The sequence below is a fragment of the Leuciscus leuciscus genome, assembly GCF_965113295.1.
Source record: "Leuciscus leuciscus genome assembly, chromosome: 14".
Lineage (NCBI taxonomy): Eukaryota > Metazoa > Chordata > Actinopteri > Cypriniformes > Leuciscidae > Leuciscus > Leuciscus leuciscus.
The window spans coordinates 33,942,394-33,966,850 of record NC_138738.1 but is presented as its reverse complement, the minus strand read 5'-3'; the positions used below and the strand labels follow the sequence as shown (position 1 = coordinate 33,966,850).

Here is a 24,457-nt window from a genome sequence, read left to right as displayed (position 1 = left end):
ATTAAAAGCTCCAACCCATATTCAGTGTGCAAATTAAACAAAGAAAAATTCAAACCTCTTTTAGTTGTGTCTGTCTGCATTACACTACTACATAATAATAGTTATAATATTAATCCCATGACAGTAATAGTAGTAGTAATATTGTAAAACAAAATTATGCACTGAAAAATAAAGGACGGTCATTAAATCGGTAATGTTTGCACTTAGGTTTTATTACGCATTTAGGAGAGTATTGCAAGAAGCTGCTTACATTAACCTTACTTTCGAAAAATAAATAAATACAATCATGTTTTTTCATGAAAAATTATGTTAGAATTGTAGGCCTAAAATACCTTGGTATCAGCTTGTTTTCATCAATGGTATAATTACTACAATTACAATTAATTTGGTTTGTCGTGATTCATTTGTGTTCATATAACTTCAATACTTTTTAATGGCTTGTCAACTTTCCATTCCTCCGCTGCGTGATTCTAGGCACCACCACTGGATTGTTGTCATCGCTCATCGCGAAACACATTTTTGAGCACGTGAATGCTGATTCTAGTCAGTGCTTGAGCGCTGGTCTATGACTGGAAAAATAATAGAGTCGTTGCAAAAGTAACGATACATAGCTTGGGCTACATGTCGCATTAAACTGGAATGTTAGGCATTCTAAATTTAGAATGTAAATCGGACGAATGTTTTTTTTTTTTTTTTTGAGCGCTGCTGATGTATTCTTTCACGACGCGCGTGCACACACAATATGACATGCGCATATGTTTTACAACATAATTTAACATATAGGCGTACATAGTCCTAACACTTTTTAAATAGTCCACTTAAAGTGTTTATTACAAATAAACACTAAATGCTTAAAATGAATAAAAGTAAATGAACAAAAATTTGCATTATATATTTAAACTCGTGAACGCCCCTATTAACACCTGAACGCCCCCCTGACCCAAAAGGTGAACGTGTTTCACCAAGTACCACATGTTCCTGGATCAACATCTTTCCAATCAACCAATCAGATTCGAGGGACAAGTTTACAGTTTATGTCAAGTAGAACCAGGGTGAGGTGCTTCAACATCAGTGTTATTCACCTATCATTTCCCTCTGATTTTAGGGAAAAGTTATGGGTAGGGTTAGGTTAAGGGATAGGGATAGGGTGAGGACTACATTTTGGGACAGGAATGTTATTCCAGGATCAACAAAATATGTTGATCCAGGAAGATGTCTTACTTGGCAAAATCACGGTGACCCTCATGAATATTAATACGTACCTTCACGCTCGAGAAAGTGGACACTACGTACATGAGCTAATTAATATTTATTAATTTCTCAACCAGATCACATTACAGAATTATTTAATATTTACACTCCGAAACAAACAAGAACAAACTGAAAAATGGCTACGTCACATGGACGCATTGAAAAACACTGCAGAAAACTTTTTATTGTAATATTACAAAATAATAATAAACGTTGTCAGATAGCTATAGCCAATGGTTATCATTATTGTAACGAAATATCACAATTTTAAACACAAAAAGTTAGTCAGTAACACATATATTCAACAAGTTATAGTTGTTAATAGTCTGAAAGCATAATACTGTATATACAAATGACAACAAAAAATACACAATAATCTGTAATTAGCAAAAACAAAATGAATAGATTTGTAACACGTTTGGCTGTAATGACGTGGCATCATTTACTGGTGCCTGAGTTGAGCCATGAAATCAGTGCAAATATGGCAGGTCCCTCTATTTTTCTCTCCCTACAAAATTCTTTCGAATGATCTTTTCGTCTTTGTCCTAGTCCACTGTTTTCAGCCCCTCATTGGACTTCTTGAGGATGGACAGCAGACTCTCTGGCATGAAATATGGTCTGTCCACTGTGCCATCATTGCGTTCAAGATCCTCCACTGTTGGAACAATTTAGGTTGAGACAAACAATAGCATAATCTTAACATGAAACATTTGCCAAATAGTATAAATGCTAACAATAGAAGCATCACCTTGAGAGCAAAGAAAGGCTTGAGATCTCAACAAAGAGAGTTCAGTTTATTAAAGCACTGGGAGATCACATTAACAACATGCAAAGATTGAGAATAGTGAAGCACAGAGGTAGAAAAAGAGGCAATAGAGCGGCAAACAGCGACAAATATCAGGCATTGAAAAGGTTGCAATCTGTCGATACAATAACCAGAGCAGACCAAAATATAGGGCAATACACTGTTTTTTCTTTGATTGTTTTGTTTTTAAGTTCACTTACTTTCGGTGCTTTTTTCATGTTCTGTTACACCGCACCATGAAATGACCACATTGGGCATATAATTTTCACATTTTTCAGATACATTTCCACAAATTCTTACAAAATGACATTTTGGTCTTGGCTGGTATGACTGTAAACAGATGTTGTTTTTTTTGTAGTCGTTGCTGTAAACATAGCGATACTGCAAAATCTTTTTGCATTATTCAAAATGATTAAGACATTGATAAGTAACAATAATTAGGCACAAGTCGAGCACCTACATTACACTTTTACATGTCCTTACATTAAAATGTTCTACATAAATCACAAACACAGTCACATTCTACAAGTGCTATGTAGGCATATCTAAGGGTTTAGGTCCAGGTAAACAATTGTCATCCGTTCAATCAGCTCATACTTTGAGTAAAAGACTGTTTCTGTCCTATATGTGTCATGCCGTCCATTATGACCAGAGATTATTAATTAAGAGACAGTTCTCAAAATCGATTGATTGAGTAAACATTATGACTCGAATGAAGGAGGTACTTTCCTTTGTATACTAATGGCTTGCTAAAGCCACCAAAGTGCACTAGTTCCCAAATTAGTAGGCTTCTCTGAAACTCCACCTTCAATGAGCCTCCTTGCACAACTACTCCTGAGGGGTGAGCGGGGTCTCGCTCTCTTGAGGTCCGTTTTCTTGAGGCTTCGGTTCCTCTGGTTCTTGTTCTTGTAGGTTCTCGGCCTGTGGTGGTTCTGCTTGAGGTTGGGCCGCCTGCTCCTCCTTGTCGTCACCGTCCACCTCTTGGGGTCCATTTTGCTGTGGGGTCACTTGTGGAGGTTCAGGCTCTTGTGTTGTAACCTGCTCTTCGGGTTTGTCCTCGGCGGCTACGGGTGCCTCGGGAGGATGTGTTTCTTGGGGAGGCTCTTCAATGTGCGTCTCTTGATTTAGTGGCGTCTCTTCTTCTCGCTCCTGCTTAAGAAGTACCTGCTCTTTGAGCTGCACCTCTCCATTCTCCTGCAACGGGACTTCCTCTTCGGCTTGCACATGTATGACTGGTATATCGGCATGGTCTGTCTCGTCTGCGCTTTTTTCTATAGACAAAATCTGGTGCTGCTCAGGGGACATGAAAAACGGCTTGTCCGAAGAACCGTCATTTCGCTCCAGGTCTTCGCCTTGAGTTCGTGTTTGTATGTGATAGTGATATTTTTTTTAATGTTAGTGTTTTGAGAGTGCACGTAGCAGAAAGGAGCAGAAGGACACATGATTGGACAAAATCATGTGGAAGAGAGAAAAACAGAGAGAAAGAAAGGAAATGGTTAGATATAAAGCAAGCCAAAAGCCCCTGTAAGCATTTGTGATCTGCAAATGTCAACAGTGGGTCCCAGAAGTAAAAGTCCCAGTCATTTTCTCCAAACATAAAGATAAACCATGAGCTCTGAGGTTGTAAAGCAAGGATATGTGCTTCTGTAGAAGCCATAAATGTGATTTAAATGTAAAAAAAAAATGTTTAATAGCCAATTTCATGAATAAGAATTAAGAAAAAATGCTAAGCAGTGATTGCCCACTCCTATAAAGCATTGTGGATGACAACATTGGGTCTCTCTAAACTCTCAAAAAACGGTATACTGTACTTTCTGAATCACTTGCAACTTTTAAAATGCTTCATGGGATGCATTGTTCATTCCCTCATAAATACATTTTAAGAAACAGAAGTCTTTTATTCCCTATTTTGGTGTATATCCGAGTGAGAAAGCTTCCTCGAACAAGAAAAAAACGGCAGGACTTGATTTTGTCCATCGAGAATTGATTGGATGGTTGTTGTTTGCTACTGGTTGTCCCACCCTCACACCAGTAAAAACATCATCAGAGAAGAGATGTCGTTACAAGAGGGAGGGGGGGTTGTTTTGATTAAAGATCACGAGGGCATGTGAAATAAAAGAAATTCTAAAAATTATATAAATCTATAAAAGTGATTATAGAGAAAATGAATGGGATTCTGGTGGGTGGTCACTGTTGCTCTCAATTGCACTGTAGGAAAGAACAACAGTTAAAAGACAGGAAAGAGAGCAGTTTGAGTGCTGTTAAAGCATTTAGCTGTTGATAACAATGAAAGTTCAACATCTGCCAAACTTATTTCTCCACACCCAATAAAAATCCAACACAACAGCTGCTATTTATCAGAACCGAACGCAGCCAAAACATTGACAACTTGTTAGATTTGTTCATTACGTATTATCTCGTGAAATAAATAACACTTCACACTTACAGAAACACAGGAAGAGTGTGTCCACACACATGGCATAAACGCTAAAAAAGCCATGAGCGATCAGATACGAGCCAAACATCACAGTCTGTAAATGAAGGGAGATGTAATTAAAACGCAGTCTGGAAATATTACATTTTGGTATTGCAAATGGACAATCTGGTATTGCTTTCAACTCAAGATCACTTACCAGTATAGGCACCCAGTAATAATTAAGGGATGGAGCAACGTCCTGCGCTACCTTAAACTTGCCCGTGAAAAAGAAGAAGGAACAAATTCCTGAGAAAAGGAGAAACAGCATTCTGTGTTACACTGGTGAACTGGAATATGAGAAGTCAGTTCCAACCAAATAACCTCTGAATTCACGTGACATCTGTGTCAGTCTGTGAGCAAATCACTCACCCACAATTCCAACGATAAGGAGTTTGCCCAAAAATAAGAGGAAGTCTGTCACTTTGTCAAGAACTACCACACTAAAAAACAAGTCAAGTAAAGAGATTCAACTCTGGACTGTTTCATCTGTTTATTCACACAAAACCTCAACTAAAAGATTTAGATTTAAATAACACTCACCGGACAATGTTCCTCATCAGGAGGAAGAATGCATCCTTGGCAGATGTACAGAAATTTTTACCATATATTGCCACCTGAAAAGACAATATGCCTCAGTATAACTCTGCTTTGGTTTCAGCAATTGTATTTGAGCAATATAACAGTAAACGTGCACTTCTGATGCTCCCTAGCCAGAAACAATGCACAAAAGAGAGAAGGTGTACCATGATATAGGCATTTCTGTTCAGGAACTTGATGAATTTCTCCAGACACCAAAAGCAGCACTTTAGGCAACTGAGCAGGAATTTTGCACACTTATTCTGGGCACCTGACGGAAGTAAATCACACAGTCAAAACTCAAACGCATATAACAGACAGATAACAATGGATAAAGCATTCCATAGTACTCCATAATCACTTCCCACGCTTACTTGTTTGATACAGATGTATAGCAGACTTTTTTTGCCTGTCAGTCAGCATATTATATTTGCCAAAAGATGGATAGAATCAAGTTCAAAAGACATTTCAACAAAGAAGCAGGGCACATCTGAGCTGATCTAATATGTGATTCATGTTTCTTTGTTTTTGATACTTTTTCTAATGGATTTAGCTTGAAGCATTTTAAAGAAATAGTTCACACAAAAATGAAAATATGTCAGCCTTCATTTGCTCTCATGTCCAAACCTGTACGACTGACTGACTTTACATAAAACACAAACTTAGATTTTCCATGTTGCTCTTTTTCAAACAACAAAACCATAAATTAACCAGTGGTTGGCAAGTGTAATGTGTGTGCTCTGTTTTGGTTTAGTTTCATTGTGTTTTGCCCTGTCATTGTAAGTTGACCTAGTTTCCTAGTGTGTGCCATTTTGTGCCATTGCTTGTATGCCTGCTACGATTTGGGCAATCCTATAAGATCATTACAAATCACACTATACGACAATGATCTAATAAACTTGGGTACGACATGTATGTAGACTGTACGATGATGACACCTATTGAATTGTAGGCTACGACCATGTTAGAATAGAAGAATAAAAAGTCATCAGCATTTGCTAGTGGTAAACAAACTGAGCAAGATGAATCGCACTTTGGCAATTGTGGTATTTATATGCACTGAAAAAAAAAATGGATGAATAGCATGGCAAGGGAAATGAGGCCATGTCGTGTTTATCAATATGCCATTTCATGTTGCATTTTTATTGCATTTTACAAGTCAGTGGTTGTAGGTAATGCTACATGTTGTAATGCTTTCATTCTGTAATCTTTAAAACATCTCCTTTTTGTACAAAGGAAGAAAATAATATTGGTTGCGATCAACATGAGGGCAAGTAAAAGATGACAATGTACAATTTAAATATTTAAATTGTTGGGGGGCGGGGCAGTATTGCTCATAATGCAAACATTGTGATAAAAGTGAAGGGATCTGAATAGTTTCTGAAGGCACATCCTCTGAAGCAGAATAATGAAAACACTGTACAGAAAACACTGAAGCAGTGATACCTTTCAACTTCTGATCCATATACTCCAATATGACCCTGATGATCTGAACGATGGCAAGAATGAGGGAACCAAATGCCAGAGAACCAGTGTGATACCTGGAGAAGAAGTGAGCAATATAGAGCATACAAAAATTCTATGTATTACATGAAAAAAGTCACTGTATTAAAAATTCAAAGAAGGATTTTTGCTACATTTTTGAAAATCAATTGAAAACTATTCCTCAAGCCACACACCTGAGGGCCCGTCCCAAAGAGTTGAAGACAGGGAAAGCTGGAATGTCGTCAGGCTTTTTGAATGCCCAGTAATAGGAGGCAAAGGCCCCTGCCAGTGTGACCTGGCCCAATGCTGTCACGAAGTTGACACACCAGAAGAAAAGGAATAAATTATAGAACTGGAATAGAATCAGATACTTGTGGTATATCGTCTCTCCTCCATAAAACGCAAACAGACACTCAGCATCAGGACATTCGATGGTGACATTTGAGATGTTAAAAGTCTGTGGAGAAATCAAATCAATGCAACTTTATTAAATGTTTGCATTTTATCAAGTTTTGCTCTGCAAAATATGCTCAAACAAATAAGACATACACAGTAAAAACAGTAATATTGTGAAATATTATTACAATTGAAAAGAGCTGTTTTCCATTTGAATATATTTAAAAATGTAATTTATTCCTGTGATGCAAAGCTGAATTTTCAGCATTATTACTCCAGCCTTCAGTGTCACATGATCCTTCAGAAATCATTCTAATATGATGATTTGGTGCTCAAGAAACATTTCTTATTATTTTACATATTTTGTAGCATTATAAATGTCTTCACAGACACTTTGGATCAATTTAATTCATACTTATTCAATAAAACTTTTAATTTATTTCAAGCTAAAAAAAATCGTACACTGTAATACTTAATTTATATCAGTGACAAAGAGGCATTGATTGACATCAATGCAATACAATGCAATAAAATTGTCAATAAATAGCCAACATGACTGCTTTTATGTAAAGACCGGGCAAAATAAAAATAATAATGCACTAACCCCAGGGTTGCAGGTGTCTCTGGAATAAGGACATTCAGTTGTATTGAAAACCTTGTATATTGGCTCATTGGAAGTGGACAAAAACCTAAATAACAGTTAAGGAGAAACTACTTCTTTCTAAAATTCACTTTTTTCCCAACGTTTATTACTTAAGTGTATGGGGGTAATGATGATGTTTAAAAAAACAGTGCACATTTAAAATTAGTAATGTCTTTGTGTATTTGTTATGATGTATCATTGCATTATTTTCTATAGGATACACGGCGGTGATGGCCCAGTATGCGATGACCAAAGTCAGTAAGGCAAAAGTCAGCAGTGGGTAGAACAATGATGACATCACATGACCGATGGCCCTGAAAAATAGATGAGATTATTAGAACTTCCTGTCTAACACTCCCAGTTAACCTAATTATTATTTCATGACTTTAAGTCTCAGCTAATCCATCATACTGCAAATAACGCTGCTGTTTAACTACTAATGCTATTAAAGTACTCAAAGAAAGCAATAATATGGAATATGAGACCAAACAACGCCAGCAACACATAGTTTGCTCTTCAGTAAGAAGGTAGACTGACTTGCTGGCCTCTTTGATGAGAGCAATAGCAATGAGGATCCTCTTCCTGAGGAAGATGAGGAGGAGGATGATGACCACTTCCACAATACACAGGATAATTACTGTGTGGTGACAAAGAAGGACAGGACACAGTAGAATGTAATGAAAATTAAATGTGACAAAGAAACCAGGAACATGTTTATCATTTAAGTGCCACAATCGTAGCAGTTTAATGTTACTTATTTTTTATTTATTTAATGAACATGTAAATATATAGTATGTTTACTTATACTACTGTTCAAAACTTTGGGGTCAGTGAGATTTTTTAATAAGACTATTTTAGCAAGGATGCATGAAAGTGATCAAAAGTGACAGTAAAGGCATTTATGTTACAAAAGACTTCTATTCCAAATAAATGCTGTTCTTTTGAACTTTCTATTCATCAAAGAATCCTGGAAAATATGTGTCTATCACAGTTTCCACAAAAATATTAAGCAGAACAACTGATTTCAAAATTGATTAAAAAAATGTTTCTTGAGCATCAAATCAGCATATTAGAATGATTTGTGAAGGATCATGTGACACTGAAGACTGGAGTAATGATGCTGAAAATGCAGCTTTGCATCAAAGGAATAAATTACTTTTTTAAATATATATAAAAACAGGTATTTTAAATTGTAATTATATTTCATAACATTTTACTGCCAAAAACATTAAAATCCTACCAACCCCAAACTTTTTAATGGTAGTGTTTTGATTTTTGCTTTGCACATTACTGACATAATGATGTAAAAACTCACTGAAGGCAAGCCAGGTCTGTCGAATCTGCAAGTACACAGAGAAGTCCGTCTGTAGACCCAGATCCTTGATAGTGACATCAGAACCAGCCTCTCCTTTCAGACTGGCGTACTGCATGTAACAATGGAAAACACCTGCGGAGAGCCAGGAGAGGAAAAAAAAGCATAAATACTATGAATATAACATTTTTAATGTAATTCAGTAAAATATGACTTTGCTATAATTAAAATCATCAAAGATGATAATGAGATTTGCAAAAATAAAAAATTTCCAGGCGCATTACGATAGTAGGAATTTAGGGGGAAATTGTGCTTAATGTCACACAGCAAGAAAATCTTAACGATCCTAAAACAGGCTTCAACTTCTTTATGCAAAATATATATTTGTATGTATTTATTTTCTATTGATTTTGTGTTAAAGTTAAACACAGCTAAAGTATTTGGTAACAATAGGATAAACATGCACAGGGCACGTAATGTTATTTGAGAGCTCTAGACAAGACAACACAACAGCCCTCTTACCGTATCCAATAACAATGATGACCATGATGATCATAACCCAGATCATGATTCCAGCCAGACAACGCAAGAGGAGAATAAAGATCAGACTGATCAGCATGGCGATCACCAAGCCACTGAAAAGGACCGCATAAAGATTTAATCAATGCTCCTGCAATTCATCTAGAAATCACTGGGGCTCACCAACACTAAATCTGACCGCCATAACCGAACACTGGCTGTTTTTTAGGCTGATGCAGATAGGAAATAAAATGAACATAGAATATAATGTGCTTACAGAAGGATCCAGTGCCAGGACTGAGTATAGTCCTCAAAGATCCTCATGGCTACTGCCCGGGCCTCAACCACTACATTAGATTTCCTGCAAAAAATAAAACATATGTATGGTAATAATAATCAAAATGATTTAATGTTCATTATGATTCACATTATAATATTTAAATATTATTAAAATATTTGAAATAATATGAACCTACACAATAATATATTATAATTGACAAATGCATAATAACACAAACAAATGCATAATATCACTAACTTTGAGGCTTCAAGGAGATCTGTTGCATTTATATTTTGTCCTTTATCATCCGTGTACGTAGTTTTGTTGCCAACCACAACTATACCACCTTTCAAGGTCTCTAGAGCGGGCAGGCATCTCCGTGTGACTGAAACACAGGGTGATGGTCATAATTGTAAAGCGATTTACTGATAATGCGAAGATCAGTTGTTAAGTGTAAACAACATAACTTAAATCAGAGTAGCTTAACTACTTTATGTGATTTAACAAGCATGTTTTGAAAAGGCTTACAATTCTTGCTAGGTGTGAGTATTGAAGGGCACAAGCCTTCCATCAGGATTTCAGGAGCTTTCTAGAAAAGAGAAGGACATTTTTACTACACTTAAAAATAAAAGGTCCAAAAGGATGTTTTTGCAGTGATGTCATAGAAGCACCATTTTGGGTTCCCTAAAGAACTTGGGGTTACTGGACTAAAACAACTTATTATCCATTCATAACGTTTTTAAAAGAAAAATCTGGTTAAAATGTGAGTATCAAATATGATACATCAGGATTTTGAGGAACATTTATTTACATATTTCAATAATCACGGTTCTGCCTTGCATTTTATGTTTTGCCCCCACAATAAAAAATCTGAGCTTTGATCATAAAACTAAGCATTAAAATACCATCTTACTAAGGCATATAATTGGGAAATATAGAGTGACAACTGGTATTTATATGGTATTTACTGTAGTATATGCATTTTATGTACGTAATCTGCTCTACCGGTATAAATAACTGATTTACATTACAAGATATTAGAATTTCATCTTACGTTTTGGCCATGTAAATATCAGCGACTGCTTCAAATTGTATATTTTTGCTCAGTTTGGGCCTCTGAATAAAATCGAAGTGTTTTTTGTTTGAGCTCTATATTCTCACTATGTCATACTATATGAGTCATAAAAGCCTGATGTAGCAAATATGATACGCATAAACATATGCACTTTTTTTTTTATAGATATTTACAAATATTTTGTAAACCGGTTCAATAAACTGTTGCACTAAAAAAATATATAATTTCATGTATTTAACTTAACCAGTGTATACATTTTAGGGTTGCTAATCTAAACCCTAAACCACTGTACTAAAATTGGGGGCAGTATGACCAAAATGTTATCTATCATAATTGTATTTTTCATGCTATATTATTTCTTGCTGGGAATTCAAGACAAAAAAAAATGTCCTTTCCATACAGAACTTACCCTGTTCATGTCTACTCCATCCTTGCAGAATTGCTTGTAGTATTCCTTATCGTCGGTATTTTTCAAAGCCTTCACTAAAGTCATGAATTTATCTGGACATCTCTCCACACAGATCTGTCAAATGAACAAAAACGCTGTAATATGTGACAAACACTAAAGATACATATGGTACTGCAAAAAGAAGTTTATTGAAACAGTGCCAAACCTGAGTGGTAGGACATTGAAACTCCAGCAGGACAAGAGGACTGGCACACTTCAGGATGTTGAAGTAGAATAGCAGGGGCTTTTTCCTGATTATTCAGACAGATTAAGATAAGAAAAAAATTAACGTGCATGTCTGAGATACATCTGAGTAAAGGCCCGTTCACACCAAGGACAATAAAGGAATAGTTCTAAAAATCATTCTAAATGTAAGAGTCCACACCACTACTATAACGATAACGTTGGAATCACTTACACAACAAGTTTTTTTCCCAGTTGAGGAACCATAAAAAACATTGACAGCAAATCACAATCCATCATGCTTTAAGAGCTCGAGCATTTAAAGGGCAGATGACAAAACTGCAGTGCACGCTTAGAATAAACAGAACTATATAGTGGAGTGTGGACGCTATTATAGTTCTCTTTATGGCTTTAAAAGCCTCAGAATTGTCTTTTGAGGAGGCCAACACAACATGAAACATGTCTAGGTATGTTTTCAAAGAGACAGCTTTACTCACTCAAGTGTGGTGCCGACCTGCCCACAAAACTGGCCCTTACTGTCTGTGGGGTAAATCACCTTCCGAGGGTCACCTTGAGACCATGCTATAACAAAACACAGCACTGTCAGTGTGGTAAGACAAATAAATTGTACTCAGAAATGGACAAGGTTGAATACTTTCCGCCCATCTACACAGTGACATTGTGAATAGAAATGTGAAAATTAATAAGCTGAATCTTACCCAGAATGCCAACTGCAAAGTAGCCCAGCAAGGCCAAGATGAACAGTATGCAACAGATAATGTCTGTGCAGCCCCTGTTCACCAAGAAAAGTAAACACATTCACTGCTACAGCACTAATCTTGCCAGGAAGGTTATTAGATTACATAAATCCCATAAAAATAAATAAATACAAAAATACAAATAAACAAATGGTTTCAAAACATTAGATTAAATTCGGCTTATAAAGGTTGTCTCACCTGTTATAAATCGGGCCTTTAAATGCGGGGTCAAATTTCCTTGCCTCACCTGTGAAGACATTGAAATTGTGTATTCATTCCCAAAAGAAAATTCATTTGTGGGCATGTCCATGGATATATACATATATATATATATACACTATTAAGTAGTTCCTTGTATTAACATGCATATTACTAGGATATTGGCTGTTTATTAGTACTTATAAAGCACATGTTAATGCCTTATTCTGAATGATCATATTCTACATCCTACCCAATCCCTAAATTTAACAACTACCTTTTCTAACTATTAATAAGCATTAATTAGGAGTTTATTGAGGTAAAAGTCGTAGTTAATAGTTAGTTAATAGTGAGAATTGGACCCTAAACTAAAGTGTGACCAAAAACTCGAAACTCTTATTGGAGTCCTGAAGAAAGAAAAGAAACTCATACAGGTTTGGAACAACATAAGGGTGTAAATTATGAGAAAAAAAATATTTGGGGGTAAACTATCCATTTAAGTAGACAATACATGTGTTACTGCATATGTATTCTCTGTAGTGATATTGTAAAGCAGCCCTGCTAACAGATAATAGCCCAAATATATTGGTAACCACCTTATTTTTAACATAAGTGCGGGCATGACGATTGTCATTGCTTTCAGTTATTTTAAGCTGAATAAAACAGCTTCATATTGCAAACTGGTATTTCTTACCACATTATTTTATTGTATTGCCGTTATTACAAACACATTGGTTTGTAGCGCAAATAGTCTGTTATTCTTAGTTATTTGTAGCAGCTAATAAATAGGAAGTCTTATATCGTCTTACCACCCAGGCCTATAGGGTATTATTATACCTATTTCACCCAAAAATTTAAATTCTGTCATTAATTACTCACACTCATGTCGTTCCAAACCCATAAGACCCCCGTACACAAATAAAGATATTTTTTATGAAATCTGAGAGCTTTCTGTCCCTCCATTGACAGTAACGTCATTGCAACTTTCAAGGCCCAGAAAGGTAGTAAAAACATTGTTAAAATAGTCCATGTAATGACAGTGGTTCAACCTTAATATTATGAAGCGATAATGTTTCTCTTCTCTTCCATGTCATTCTCCTACGCTGTTGACGTAGTGTAAAAAGTGTAGCGCTTCTGGGTTCTACATCAGAACGTAGGCTCACTATTGGCCGACGCTGCTCATGTGTGTGATGACCCAGGAGCTGGCCAATAATGTACCGACACCACTGCCCCTAACACCATTTTTCGCTCATAACACGACTGCCCCAACACCATTTTTTAAAGTCCTCCCTGTTAGCAGAGCCGATCAGCCCTATAAGCACACTACGCAAGTTGCATAGGGCCCTGCAAATTACTCAAGGCCCCGCCTCCCTCTCGTGTCAAAGCGCTTCAATCAAAGTTTGCAATATCGATGAGAAAATTAAGTGGAACTATCCTTCTGGTCACGAAAAGAGAGGAAAAAAAACACCACGAGAGTGAATTGCCTAAGACTTGAGGTAGACTTGTGTTCTCTCCTCTCCAAGTTTGATGTCAGCAAAGAACAGTAAAGTTAAGTTGATGTGCATCTATCTCTAGTCTGTCTGTCTTGCTAACCCAGCTGGGAAGTGCATATTTTGGGTCTTTCTGTGTCTTGCTTACAACACCAACCACTTCCAGGGTTGTGTTCTGTGACAAAGGGCAACGGTGTCTGTTTATAAACTGCAGGCCGGAAAAGATAACCTCATCGCGTGTTAACATGAGTTAATATGCGAGTGCACAAAATGAAATGTGCACTTTCCAGCAAAACATATGTGGGGGACCAGTAAAATATGGGCGTGATGGCACTCCTCATTATAGACGCATACATACTTTTAAAACAAGACAATGATTATCTAGTCTCCAGGTCAGTTTAGTTACAACTCTGTAATAAAGCAAGATGGAAAGCAATGTATAGACATTGACTATTGATTTATAGGCTATATTGGATTTAAAATGTTGATTGGCTGGACATACTGGTCAATATGGAAGCACATCCCTCAGTAAATAATAACCATCAAGTATAGAGTATTGCTTTTATCATCTAAAACACAGTGACATGCTATGACAAGCCATTTTAGCTTTTATTCATTCACAGGATGATTTTTGAAATCAATAATTAAATTTGTACTATTTAAAATGTGGATTCTTGATATTAAGAATTAGGGGTGTAAAAATGTATCGATTCGTATCGATGCATCGATTATACAGCCGACGATTCGATGCATCGATGCATCCGCTGGAGTAGCCTATCGATTAATGTGTTTATTTTGCCGCCTGTCTGGTCGCCTGTCTATTTTCAGCATCCGCTCCGACATATGCGTACAACCTACTCCTAAAACGGCGGTTTCACACTGCACGGGTTAGCAGAGCGTAAGCAGCGCATATTTTTTCCGGTGCCCATGTTAAAGGGATACTCCACTTTTTTGGGAAATAGGCTCATTTTACAACTCCCCCATAGTTAAACAGTTGAGTCTTACCGTTTTCGAATCCATTCAGCCGAACTCCGGGTCTGGTGGTACCACTTTTAGCATAGCTTAGCATAGATCATTGAATCGGACAGGACCATTAGCATCTCTCTCAAAAAAATGACCAAAGAGTTTTGATATTTTTCCTATTTAAAACTTGACTCTTCTGTAGTTACATCGTGTACTAAGACCGACGGAAAATGTACAGTTGCGATTTTCTAGGCTGATATGGCTAGGAACTATACTCTCATTCCTGCTTAATAATCAAGAAACTTTGCTGCCGTACCATGAGTCCAGCAGGCTTAATGATATGACGCAGCGCCTGAAAATAGGTCTAATAGGTTAGACAAACTTAGTCCCGGTCACGTTGGAAGTTACCGAGCTAGGGACTATTTTCAGGCGCTGCGTCATATCATTACGCCTGCTGGACTCATGGTACGGCAGCAAAGTTTCTTGATTATTACGCAGGAATGAGAGTATAGTTCCTAGCCATATCAGCCTAGAAAATCGCAACTTTTCATTTTCCGTCGGTCTTATTACACGATGTAACTACAGAAGAGTCAAGTTTTAAATAGGAAAAATATCGAAACTCTTTGGTCATTTTTTTGAGAGAGATGCTAATGGTCCTGTCCGATTCAATGATCTATGCTAAGCTATGCTGAAAGTGGTACCGCCAGACCGGGAGTTCGGCTGAATGGATTCGAAAACGGTAAGACTCAACTGTTTAACTCTGGGGGAGTTGTAAAATGAGCCTATTTCCAAAAAAGTGGAGTATCCCTTTAACAGATTAGAGCATTCACACCGCACGCAGAGGCGGCGCGGCAGCGCGTAGCAGGAGCAGAGCAGTAGTTGCGGTGCGTATACAGCAGTGCAGCGATCGTTTACGCACCGAGTCTATTTTTGCTGTGCTGAATTAAAGTGACAGCGCATGTTTCGTGGTCAAAATGAACACAGATTGAACTGAAAATGTAGTAATTTCACCATAAATGCGTTTAATTAAATAAAATGTAGTAATCTCACCATAAATGTATTTAATTTAATTCTATTATTTTTCACAGTCATCTTTTTTACTTTTAAGGAAAACTACAATTTACCTCAACAAGGCGACATAATGAACAACACTCGTCTCATTCGTGGAGGTGGAAAAACAATTTCTTTGAGATATGCAAGATTTATTGTATTAAAATTTAAATGCAAACGAAAAGGCATGAGAGTCGTCTGTTTTGATCAATTTTAAGTTTTAATTTAAAATGTTTGCGATTTTAATATAAGTAGGCTACAAGGTTAAATATTTGACGACTTGCTTGAGCAACTTAATATAAGTAGAAGTAATGCATGGAATAATAGCCCTATGTTGTTTAAATTGTGTTTAAACGTGCATACGTCCATTAAAGTGTATATGTGTACAAAGAGAATCGCAATGCTGACAAAACTTTTTTTTAATAAAAGTTGCTACATAACTTCTGGATTTGAAATAAAAATAGTAAGTATGTGTTTGTGGTACAGCCGTGGATCAGTTATGCACTGCATGCAGCATATGTGAAAGCACTATAGCGCGTGCTGCTCCTGCACCGCACACACACTGCACACAGAGTATGTGTGAAACGGGCGTTACTGTAGAAGCAGTAACTGTTCTATTTGCAGTGCATTGAGCACAACTGCTATAGTGTAACATACACATTATGTGAATAGAATACTGTTTCTGTATTCTCAATAAAAGGCAAATTATTTCTTATTTTTGTTGATTTATTTGAAACTTAATAGATATCATGTAAAAATATCTAGTATTGAATCGTATCGAATCGTATCGCGGGGAATTCTGAAGTATCGAAAATAATCGAATCGTTTGCTTAAGAAATCGGTATCGTATCGAATCGTCATGAAGGCTCCGATTTACACCCCTATTAAGAATGTACTTTTTCTAGAAACCATGTCTATTTCTGATATCAGGAATTACATTTTCATTGTGACTGTGTGGCAACGGCAAATGGTTTACATGGCTAATTTAACAGAATTTTGCTTAGGGCCCCAGGGAGGTCAGGATCGGCCCTGCCTGTTAGTGAGTGACAAATTCTAATGGATCACTTCCAATGATCAATGAAAGGTGAACTCAGTTCAAAAAATATTCTTTCCTATTGTCTAAGGTGAAACACTGCAGATACGGCTGGTTCTGTTCAGTAACTACTGTATAATAAACTGGGTAAAAAAAAGTGTATGTTTCTTTAACCTGCAACTTTGTAACTGGTATGTTTCAAAGTATTTACATCTGTCACATCACTCTGACATGTCCTTCATCCGACATGAGACGAGCATTAGCCAGAATGCTGAATTATCAGGCATATTTAGATGATGCTGTGGAGTATTTGTTTAATCGGTCTGAGTATTTGGCAGGTATTTGTGATGTCTTCAGTCATGTGTGCAATGTGGCTTTCACTTAACTCAGCCAAGTGTGAATTGGCAAACCTACAGAGTCTATTTAGGGAAGCAAGTTGGTCGGACGGAAGTGCATCCTGTAGTAGCTATTAAAGTCTATTTTTCCTTTAATTATTTGCTTATATGTGGTCCCAAAAGTATTTGATTTAAATGTCCCTAAAATGTTTGAATACTTAAAAATGTATTAATGTTACTGTATTGAACAGATCAACAAGGGACAAACAAATAAAAGCACAAAAAATATTGCTGGTGCTTTTTAAATAATTCTAGAAATGCCTAAACTCCTTTTGTCTCTTAAACAGTATATAACAGTATAACAAATATGTTTTTGTGAAAGTTTTTGATTGAAAGGAATTTTTTGTTACATAATGCAGAGACATTTGTATATTTAGTGCATAAATGTAAGTGTTCAAGCACACTACCATTTAAAAGAATTTTCAGCATCATTACTCCAGTCTTCAGTGTCACATGATCCTTCAGAAATCATTCTATTACGATTTGCTGCTCAAGAAAAAAAATGTATGTCGAAGTTAATGCTACATGCTCTGACGTGTAGCGCAGTTGCGATTCGAGCAACGGAAGTTTGAATCATGACTTGTGTTGTAATTTTCCGATCTCATCCCCTTCTCTTTCCCAATTCGCTTCCTGTCTACTCTCCACTGTGCTATACAATGAAAAAAACAAAAACTTTCTTTATCATTGATGACACCAGTTGTGCTGCTTATATTTTTGTGCCAACCATGATGCTTTTTTTCAGGATTCTATGATTTATAAAAAGTTCAAAAGAACAACATTTATTTGAAACAGAATCTTTCGCAACATTATAAATAAGTCGTTACTGTAACTTTTGATAAATTTAATGAGTCCTTGCTAAATAAAAGTATTAATTTCTTTCAACAACAACAGCAACAAAGAAAATCTTACTTTTGAACAGTATTTTTTGTGGCAACACTGTACATTCTTGTGTATGTTTGAGTTTCCTTAGTTTCAAGGGATATCCTTAGTATTAACTCTTTGTTAATAACTGATGATTTTATGTTATTGGTCATTTGGCTGGGTACATTTTTGCCGCCAGCCTTAAAGGGATAGTTCACTTTGAAATAAATTGTTGGTATGTTTTAGCTTACCTCAAGGGCATCCAAGATGTAGGTGTCTTTTTTTCCGCAGTAGTTTCAATTTTGATATTTTTAGGTCAAACCGTTCTTGTCTGTCAGTCATATAATGCAGGTCTATGGTCACTGTCTCAAAGAGCATGCACAGAGTCCAAATTAAAACAATTCCCCGTCGTCCAAATTAAACAATTCCCCATCGTAAGTACACATTGATGGCCTAAGACACGAAACGAGCGGTTTGTGTGAGAAAACGAACAGTATTTATATCGTTTTTACCACTTATACACAGCCATGTCGAAGTGATCTGATCTGACGTGTGCGCAGACTGGTGCATAGATATATACACTAGATGTCGCCTTAAAGACATTCGTTCCAATGAACTGCCGTAGACAAGGCGACATCTAGTGTGTATATATCTATGCACCAGTCTGCGTACACGTCAGATCAGATCACTTCGACATGGCTGTGTATAAGTGGTAAAAACGAAATAAATACTGTTAGTTTTCTCACACAAACCGCTCGTTTCGTGTCTTAGGCCATCAATGTGTACTTACGATGGGGAATTGTTTAATTTGGACGACGGGGAATTGTTTTAATTTGGACTCTGTGCATGCTCTTTGAGACAGTGACCATAGACCTGCATTATATGACTGACAGACAAGAACGGTTTGACCTAAAAATATCAAAATTGAAACTACTGCGGAAAAAAAGACACCTACATCTTGGATGCCCTTGAGGTAAGCTAAAACACACCAAAAATTAATTTCAAAGTGAACTATCCCTTTAACCCCCATGAGGCTACATACACTAGCAACCAATGTAGGCCTTGGCTCGTAATAAGTGTTTGTTTTGTGTGTGTGTGTGTGTGTGTGTGTGTGTGTGTGTGTGTGTGTGTGTGTGTGTGTGTGTGTGTGTGTGTGTGTGTGTGTGTGTGTGTGTGTGTACTATTGACAGTTTATTTTATTGAGGTGCCACCCATTTAGAGCAATCATCAGTGACCCAGACGCACTTAGCTATCCACAAACAGCTCCCTAATGACTCAAGCTTTCCGAACAGCAACAATCACACTGACCCACATCTCTCAATGAAGCTCTTCTCATGCTGCGAATCTGCCACATACTGCTTTAAGAAACTTATTTGTGTATTATTCACACTATTCAAAGTTAAGGGTGCAGTATGTAATAATGACAGCAAGTGGTTGAATGTGTGCAGCAGTCCAAATTCAAAATATTGGAGCAAGTGGTTTCCCTCGCCATCTTCTCCTCATGCGGGTTGCCATATTGAGGACACGCAACAACAAAAGGAACTGTCAATGGAATGATAATGTATACATTTCCTCTGGTCATTAAACTTTTTAGATGGATGCCAGCAAGGCTTTTTAAGTCGGGTAGAATTAAGATGTCTTCGATGACCCAGTTCGTTTGCTGGCTTCCATGGCTGCAATTCGCGGTGTTTTAGATCAACTGGCAACCCATGGTGTCAATATAGGGTAAAATGGCAGTGGGTAGAATCACACAGATCAAAACAAAAACAGACATTCTAAATGCACATTTCAAAGTAGAGCTGGCTATAGCTTTATTTTTCAGAGAAACAAGTATATGTACTTAGCATGTTCCCTAAATCTCTGTAAACATATTGTGTTTTTTATGCTTTAGTACAGTCAAAACAATCACACACAGCACCTTTAAGCAGTTCTCTTTAGACCAAATTAATCTCTAGTAATATAGAGACTGATCGATATTTGTCTGGTGATTCAGAGACATCATAAATTCACAAGAGGGCTGTATGTGAAGCATATTAAGCACATCTTCTCAATGCTCTGAAAATGCATTACTGAAAGAAAATTTTAAAAGCCAAACCTTGTTTTCCATAATGTGAACCCTTTCCCATCAGATTGCCTTTTCAGTATTTTTAGTTTTAACGTTTGTTATCGCCAGACAATATGAACACCACTTCCTACCTCTTGAAACAGGAAACTAGTTTTGCATCCTCAGTAATACGTCTTGACTGTTTTACTCACAAACGCACTTCCTTGACCGTAAATGTGTAGCATATTTAAAAAATTTAAATTTGTAGAACTTGGATTCAGTTTGAAAGAATTGAAGGAAATGCATTCATATTTAAGAAGAACAATAAAAACAACACCATATTACTTTTACACCATAAACTACAAAGTTTTTCTAACACAATTTTCTCTCTAACTGTAGTATGACTACAGAGAAGAAGAGAAAGTTGGAGAAAATTGTGTAAGTAAAACGTTTTAGTTTTTTTAAGTAAAATGGTAAAATGGGGTTGTTTTTACTGTTCTTCTTAAATATGAATGCATTTCCTTCAATTCTTTCAAACTGAATCCAAGTTCTACAAATCAAGGTTATTTCTGGGCGACTGTGACGTATGAAGATTTATGGTGGCACAATTGTTTGCTTATTTCAATGTCATTTCGACAATTGTTGACTTGAAAACATGAATGTGTACATGTGTTCAGTCCAAGAAAATCCAGGTTATCAAGTGGCTGATAAATACAGAAACATCAGGCACAATGCACAACTTTCCACCATATAAACCTTTCCATGCAAGTTAAAAAAGTTAAAGTTAAAAAAGCAAGCTAAAAGCAGTGATCAACAGCCTCAAATTACAAATCAACTGATCAGACTGAGATTTTAAGATGGAGCTATTTTCATAAAGGCAATCTGTAGTGCGCAGCTGTTGTTTATGTGGAAAGGCATGTTTTTGCGTTATCAATTTGCTCTGTCTCTCTCTTCCACAGATTGTGCATTCTTTTCCAGCTTGATCTGATCAGACATATGGCCAGAAGGCAACCTACAGCTTGATTCTAATCACACACTTTGGCCCCTGTTTCAAACTGACCTTTTCCACCCTCAAAGTCACGTGATCTCCAAACACAATAAGGGGAACGGATATTTGAGATGCCTCTGTAGTTATAAGGGCATTGCTGCGATGTTCTGAGATTGCTAGGCAACTGGAGAGAAACGCATCATTGTCATTCTTGAACAAACCTCATAAGTTACAGACTTACAGGCATCATAAGGAAGCACTTCCCATAGTCTTAGTCAGAGACTGACTATAAAGACCTCTGGTGTTCATGTGGTTAAAAGACCATAATGCAAACCAGACAGATGACAACAAATCATTTGAGTGTGTGAGTCTACATCACTTCCACCCAGACTCCTAAAAATCACGTTACAACTTGTTCTCAAAAGCAGAACTTGAAAACTCTTCAACTAAAGTTCAGGAATGAGAAGGCTCCAGAAAGACTCAGGAAATCTAAAATAAAAAATTATGGTTCCAACAAGCAGGTTTCGCAGCATTGCCACAGAAGAACCTTTCAGTTAATAGTTCTTAAAACAGCCACTGTTTTCTTAGTGTGAAGAACAATGTAATAATCTAAAGAACCTTTTTTACAATGGAAAGGTTCCATGGGTTTTAAAGGTTCTTTGAGGAACCGTAGATGCCAATAAAGAAGCTTTATTTTAGGAAGTCTGAATCATCAGCTGAATCTAGTTTAGGCATGTTGTACTGTTTCATCAGGCTTTCTCTCTTTTAAAAGTGTCTCTTTAAGAAGATGTAATCAAGGAGTATTATTATCCTTAACCATTTTCTTAAAGCTACACTGTGTAATTTTTTTAAGTTGATTCTTAGCAAAAACACTTTGTTCATTCAAAATGATATGTGCTCATTAATGTGTAATTACTTCTACCAACTAATCAAGTATTCTCGTAAGCGTAGAATCCACCTTTTAGAATACATACGAGCGAGTCGCTCGAATGGCGGCAGCCATGTTTTTTTGTCTAGGGTTATAACATTAGAGACGCACTGATGTAAGCAATTGTTTAAACACAGCCAAAGATCAGAGCTGAGAATATCCTGTCAATCAAGAAGGGACGGAAAAACGTGTTCAGACTGCAACTTTTGGAAAGTAAACGTGACAAAAACGCATAAACAGTTAAGAAAATAGCGAAGTAAAGACTGTTAAAATAGTACATGCGACTACAGTGGTCACATGGACTATTTTAACGATGTCTTCACTACCTTTCTGGGACTTGAAAGTGGTGGTTATGTTGCGGACCTGGGGTCAGAAAGCTCTCAGATTCCATCAAAAATCTATTCATTTGTGTTCCCAAGATGAACGAAGGTCTTATGGTTTTGGAACGACATGAGGGTGATTAAATAATGACAGAAATTTCATATCTAGGTGAACTAACACTTTAAAGTAGGCTTTATTTACCCCTAATCACCCGAAGTTCAAGCCCTCATCTCTAGTTATTATAGTTAACTAAAACTTAAACCATATAAAAAATTGTTACTTGAAAAAAATATTTTTAAAAACTAGTTGCCAAAGTAATATTTCTGTACTAAAACTGATATAAAAATTATATAGACATATAGTATATAAAAAAATGAAAATGACAAAAACACAAAACTAAATTTTAAATGAATATGGAAAAAATATAAATATAAACTAATTTACTAATTAAACTATAATAGTATCTGAAATGGGATCAGCCTCCAACCTTTTTATAGTCAATACTACCTGTTGTTTCTATAAAAGTAATAGTTTGGTTTTATAGAAACCACATTTAGTTACCATGGTAAAGGAAAACCATCGATGGTTGTACATGTGGTTTCTATGGTCTTACTATAAATTTCACAGTTAAAGCAAGAATTATGTTTAAAAAATTGTATTTGTTTTAGAGTAAAATATTTGCTTTTTCTAAATTTGAACAGATGTTACATTTAGTTGACAAACACACACTCACACACACACTCGTATTTACAAACCTCGGTATATTTTCATTATGGCTTATTTTAGAGCGAGCTAAACCACTGAAAATGTTTCTACAAACATTTAATCGGCAACATTCATGAAATGAATATTTATAATGTGTGTGTGTGTGGTAGTAATACAATGCTAGAGGCAATTCTTACTAGGGCGCATAAAAGCAACGATATGATGAACGCAGTAATTATTGACCTGAGAGTAATTGCGCCAACCATGTGTTTCAACACACGCCTATTGTTTTCTTGCTCACATCCGTACAATTGTGTCCTATCTCGCACTGGTTTAATGAAGTGCTTCATGATTTACCATTCGACCACCAGTGAGAAAGTCTGCATTAAGCTACTGGGCTACTAGTATTCTTCATCAAAATGCCTGAGACCCACGCCCCATGAATTAGTCATTGTTTCCGTAAGAGGACCATTCCTACCACATTCTGAAGGAGGAACCCTAAAATATCAAAACATCTTACCATATTTGGACTCTGGATTTTTCTCCTCTGGCTCCATTGCAAATAAATGATGCGGACTTGTGGCAGTGACTTAAATCTGAAAAGGAATTGTATCGCCGTTGCCTAATCTTGTGAGAAATTGTCCATCAGTAATTCCGCTGCTTACAGTAGAGGTGTGTATGGCAGACGGCAGCACAACACATTCTAACAGTACACGCATGACGAGGGTTTCGTTTTTTCCAAGGAGAGTGTGTGAGGGCTGAATCCACCAATGAGAGGAGAGGAAAAAATGACAGACAGTCGTGTCAGCCAAAGAAACACAAACGCTCCTTCACTGAAAATCGCCGACGCTTGGCACTTCAAGAAATCACACTTTTAGTTAAGATACATTTAATTGTAAAATACAAAAGAAACAGACAAATTGGTCATATAATACTCATTAGTCCCACCATTGACAACTTTTAAAAACATTGACTAACTTTAAATCTCTTAAATTCTGAGTCTCTGTATGATAGCCTAACGCAACATTGTTTCTAAATTCTAACAAAGCCTTGTTTTTTTGCGAGAAAAACTGCAAATTCATGCAGTTCGCCGGAACACCAGGACGGTTCTCAGAAATACTAATTAAATGAACGTTTTAACAATACTTACCAAATCTGATACTCTCTGATTGTCATGAATAATGTAAATAACAGAATCATGTTTCACACCAGGTGACAAAGTTCTACAAGCCACCCACACCCTTTACTAAACTGGTTTACTTTTAACTGAAAGT

At 36.6% G+C, this 24,457-nt stretch overlaps 2 protein-coding genes across 2 annotated transcripts; both read right to left on the bottom strand.

Annotated features, from left to right (window-relative positions):
• Positions 1–1,290: 1,290 nt before the first annotated feature.
• Positions 1,291–23,899, bottom strand: slc44a2 (solute carrier family 44 member 2 (CTL2 blood group)). The gene is made up of 22 exons (XM_082189802.1): positions 23,704–23,899; positions 12,406–12,454; positions 12,169–12,242; positions 11,947–12,031; positions 11,433–11,517; positions 11,228–11,341; positions 10,272–10,332; positions 10,002–10,128; positions 9,741–9,824; positions 9,467–9,579; positions 8,948–9,079; positions 8,170–8,269; positions 7,854–7,946; positions 7,594–7,678; positions 6,788–7,050; positions 6,555–6,649; positions 5,276–5,379; positions 5,073–5,146; positions 4,902–4,972; positions 4,690–4,778; positions 4,503–4,587; positions 1,291–1,906 (listed from the first exon to the last, which is right to left on the bottom strand). Exons 1-22 carry the CDS (start codon positions 23,738–23,740, stop codon positions 1,797–1,799), a joined length of 2,130 nt encoding a protein of 709 aa, XP_082045928.1. The 5' UTR covers positions 23,741–23,899; the 3' UTR covers positions 1,291–1,796.
• Positions 1,913–4,496, bottom strand: LOC309513800 (uncharacterized protein). The gene has a single exon (XM_082189839.1). The coding sequence runs from the start codon at positions 3,359–3,361 to the stop codon at positions 2,885–2,887; it is 477 nt and encodes a 158-aa protein (XP_082045965.1). The 5' UTR covers positions 3,362–4,496; the 3' UTR covers positions 1,913–2,884.
• Positions 23,900–24,457: the final 558 nt, after the last annotated feature.

Coding starts and splice junctions, on each gene's coding strand:
- slc44a2 (XM_082189802.1), bottom strand. CDS start 23,740: ATGGAGCCAGAGGAGAAAAATCCAGAGTCCAAATATG. Junction 10,129..10,271: donor ACTCACACCTAGCAAGAATT/GTAAGCCTTTTC, acceptor CCTGTGTTTCAG/TCACACGGAGATGCCTGCCC. Junction 8,270..8,947: donor ACAGACCTGGCTTGCCTTCA/GTGAGTTTTTAC, acceptor GTCACCACACAG/TAATTATCCTGTGTATTGTG.
- LOC309513800 (XM_082189839.1), bottom strand. CDS start 3,361: ATGTCCCCTGAGCAGCACCAGATTTTGTCTATAGAAAAAAGCGCAGAC.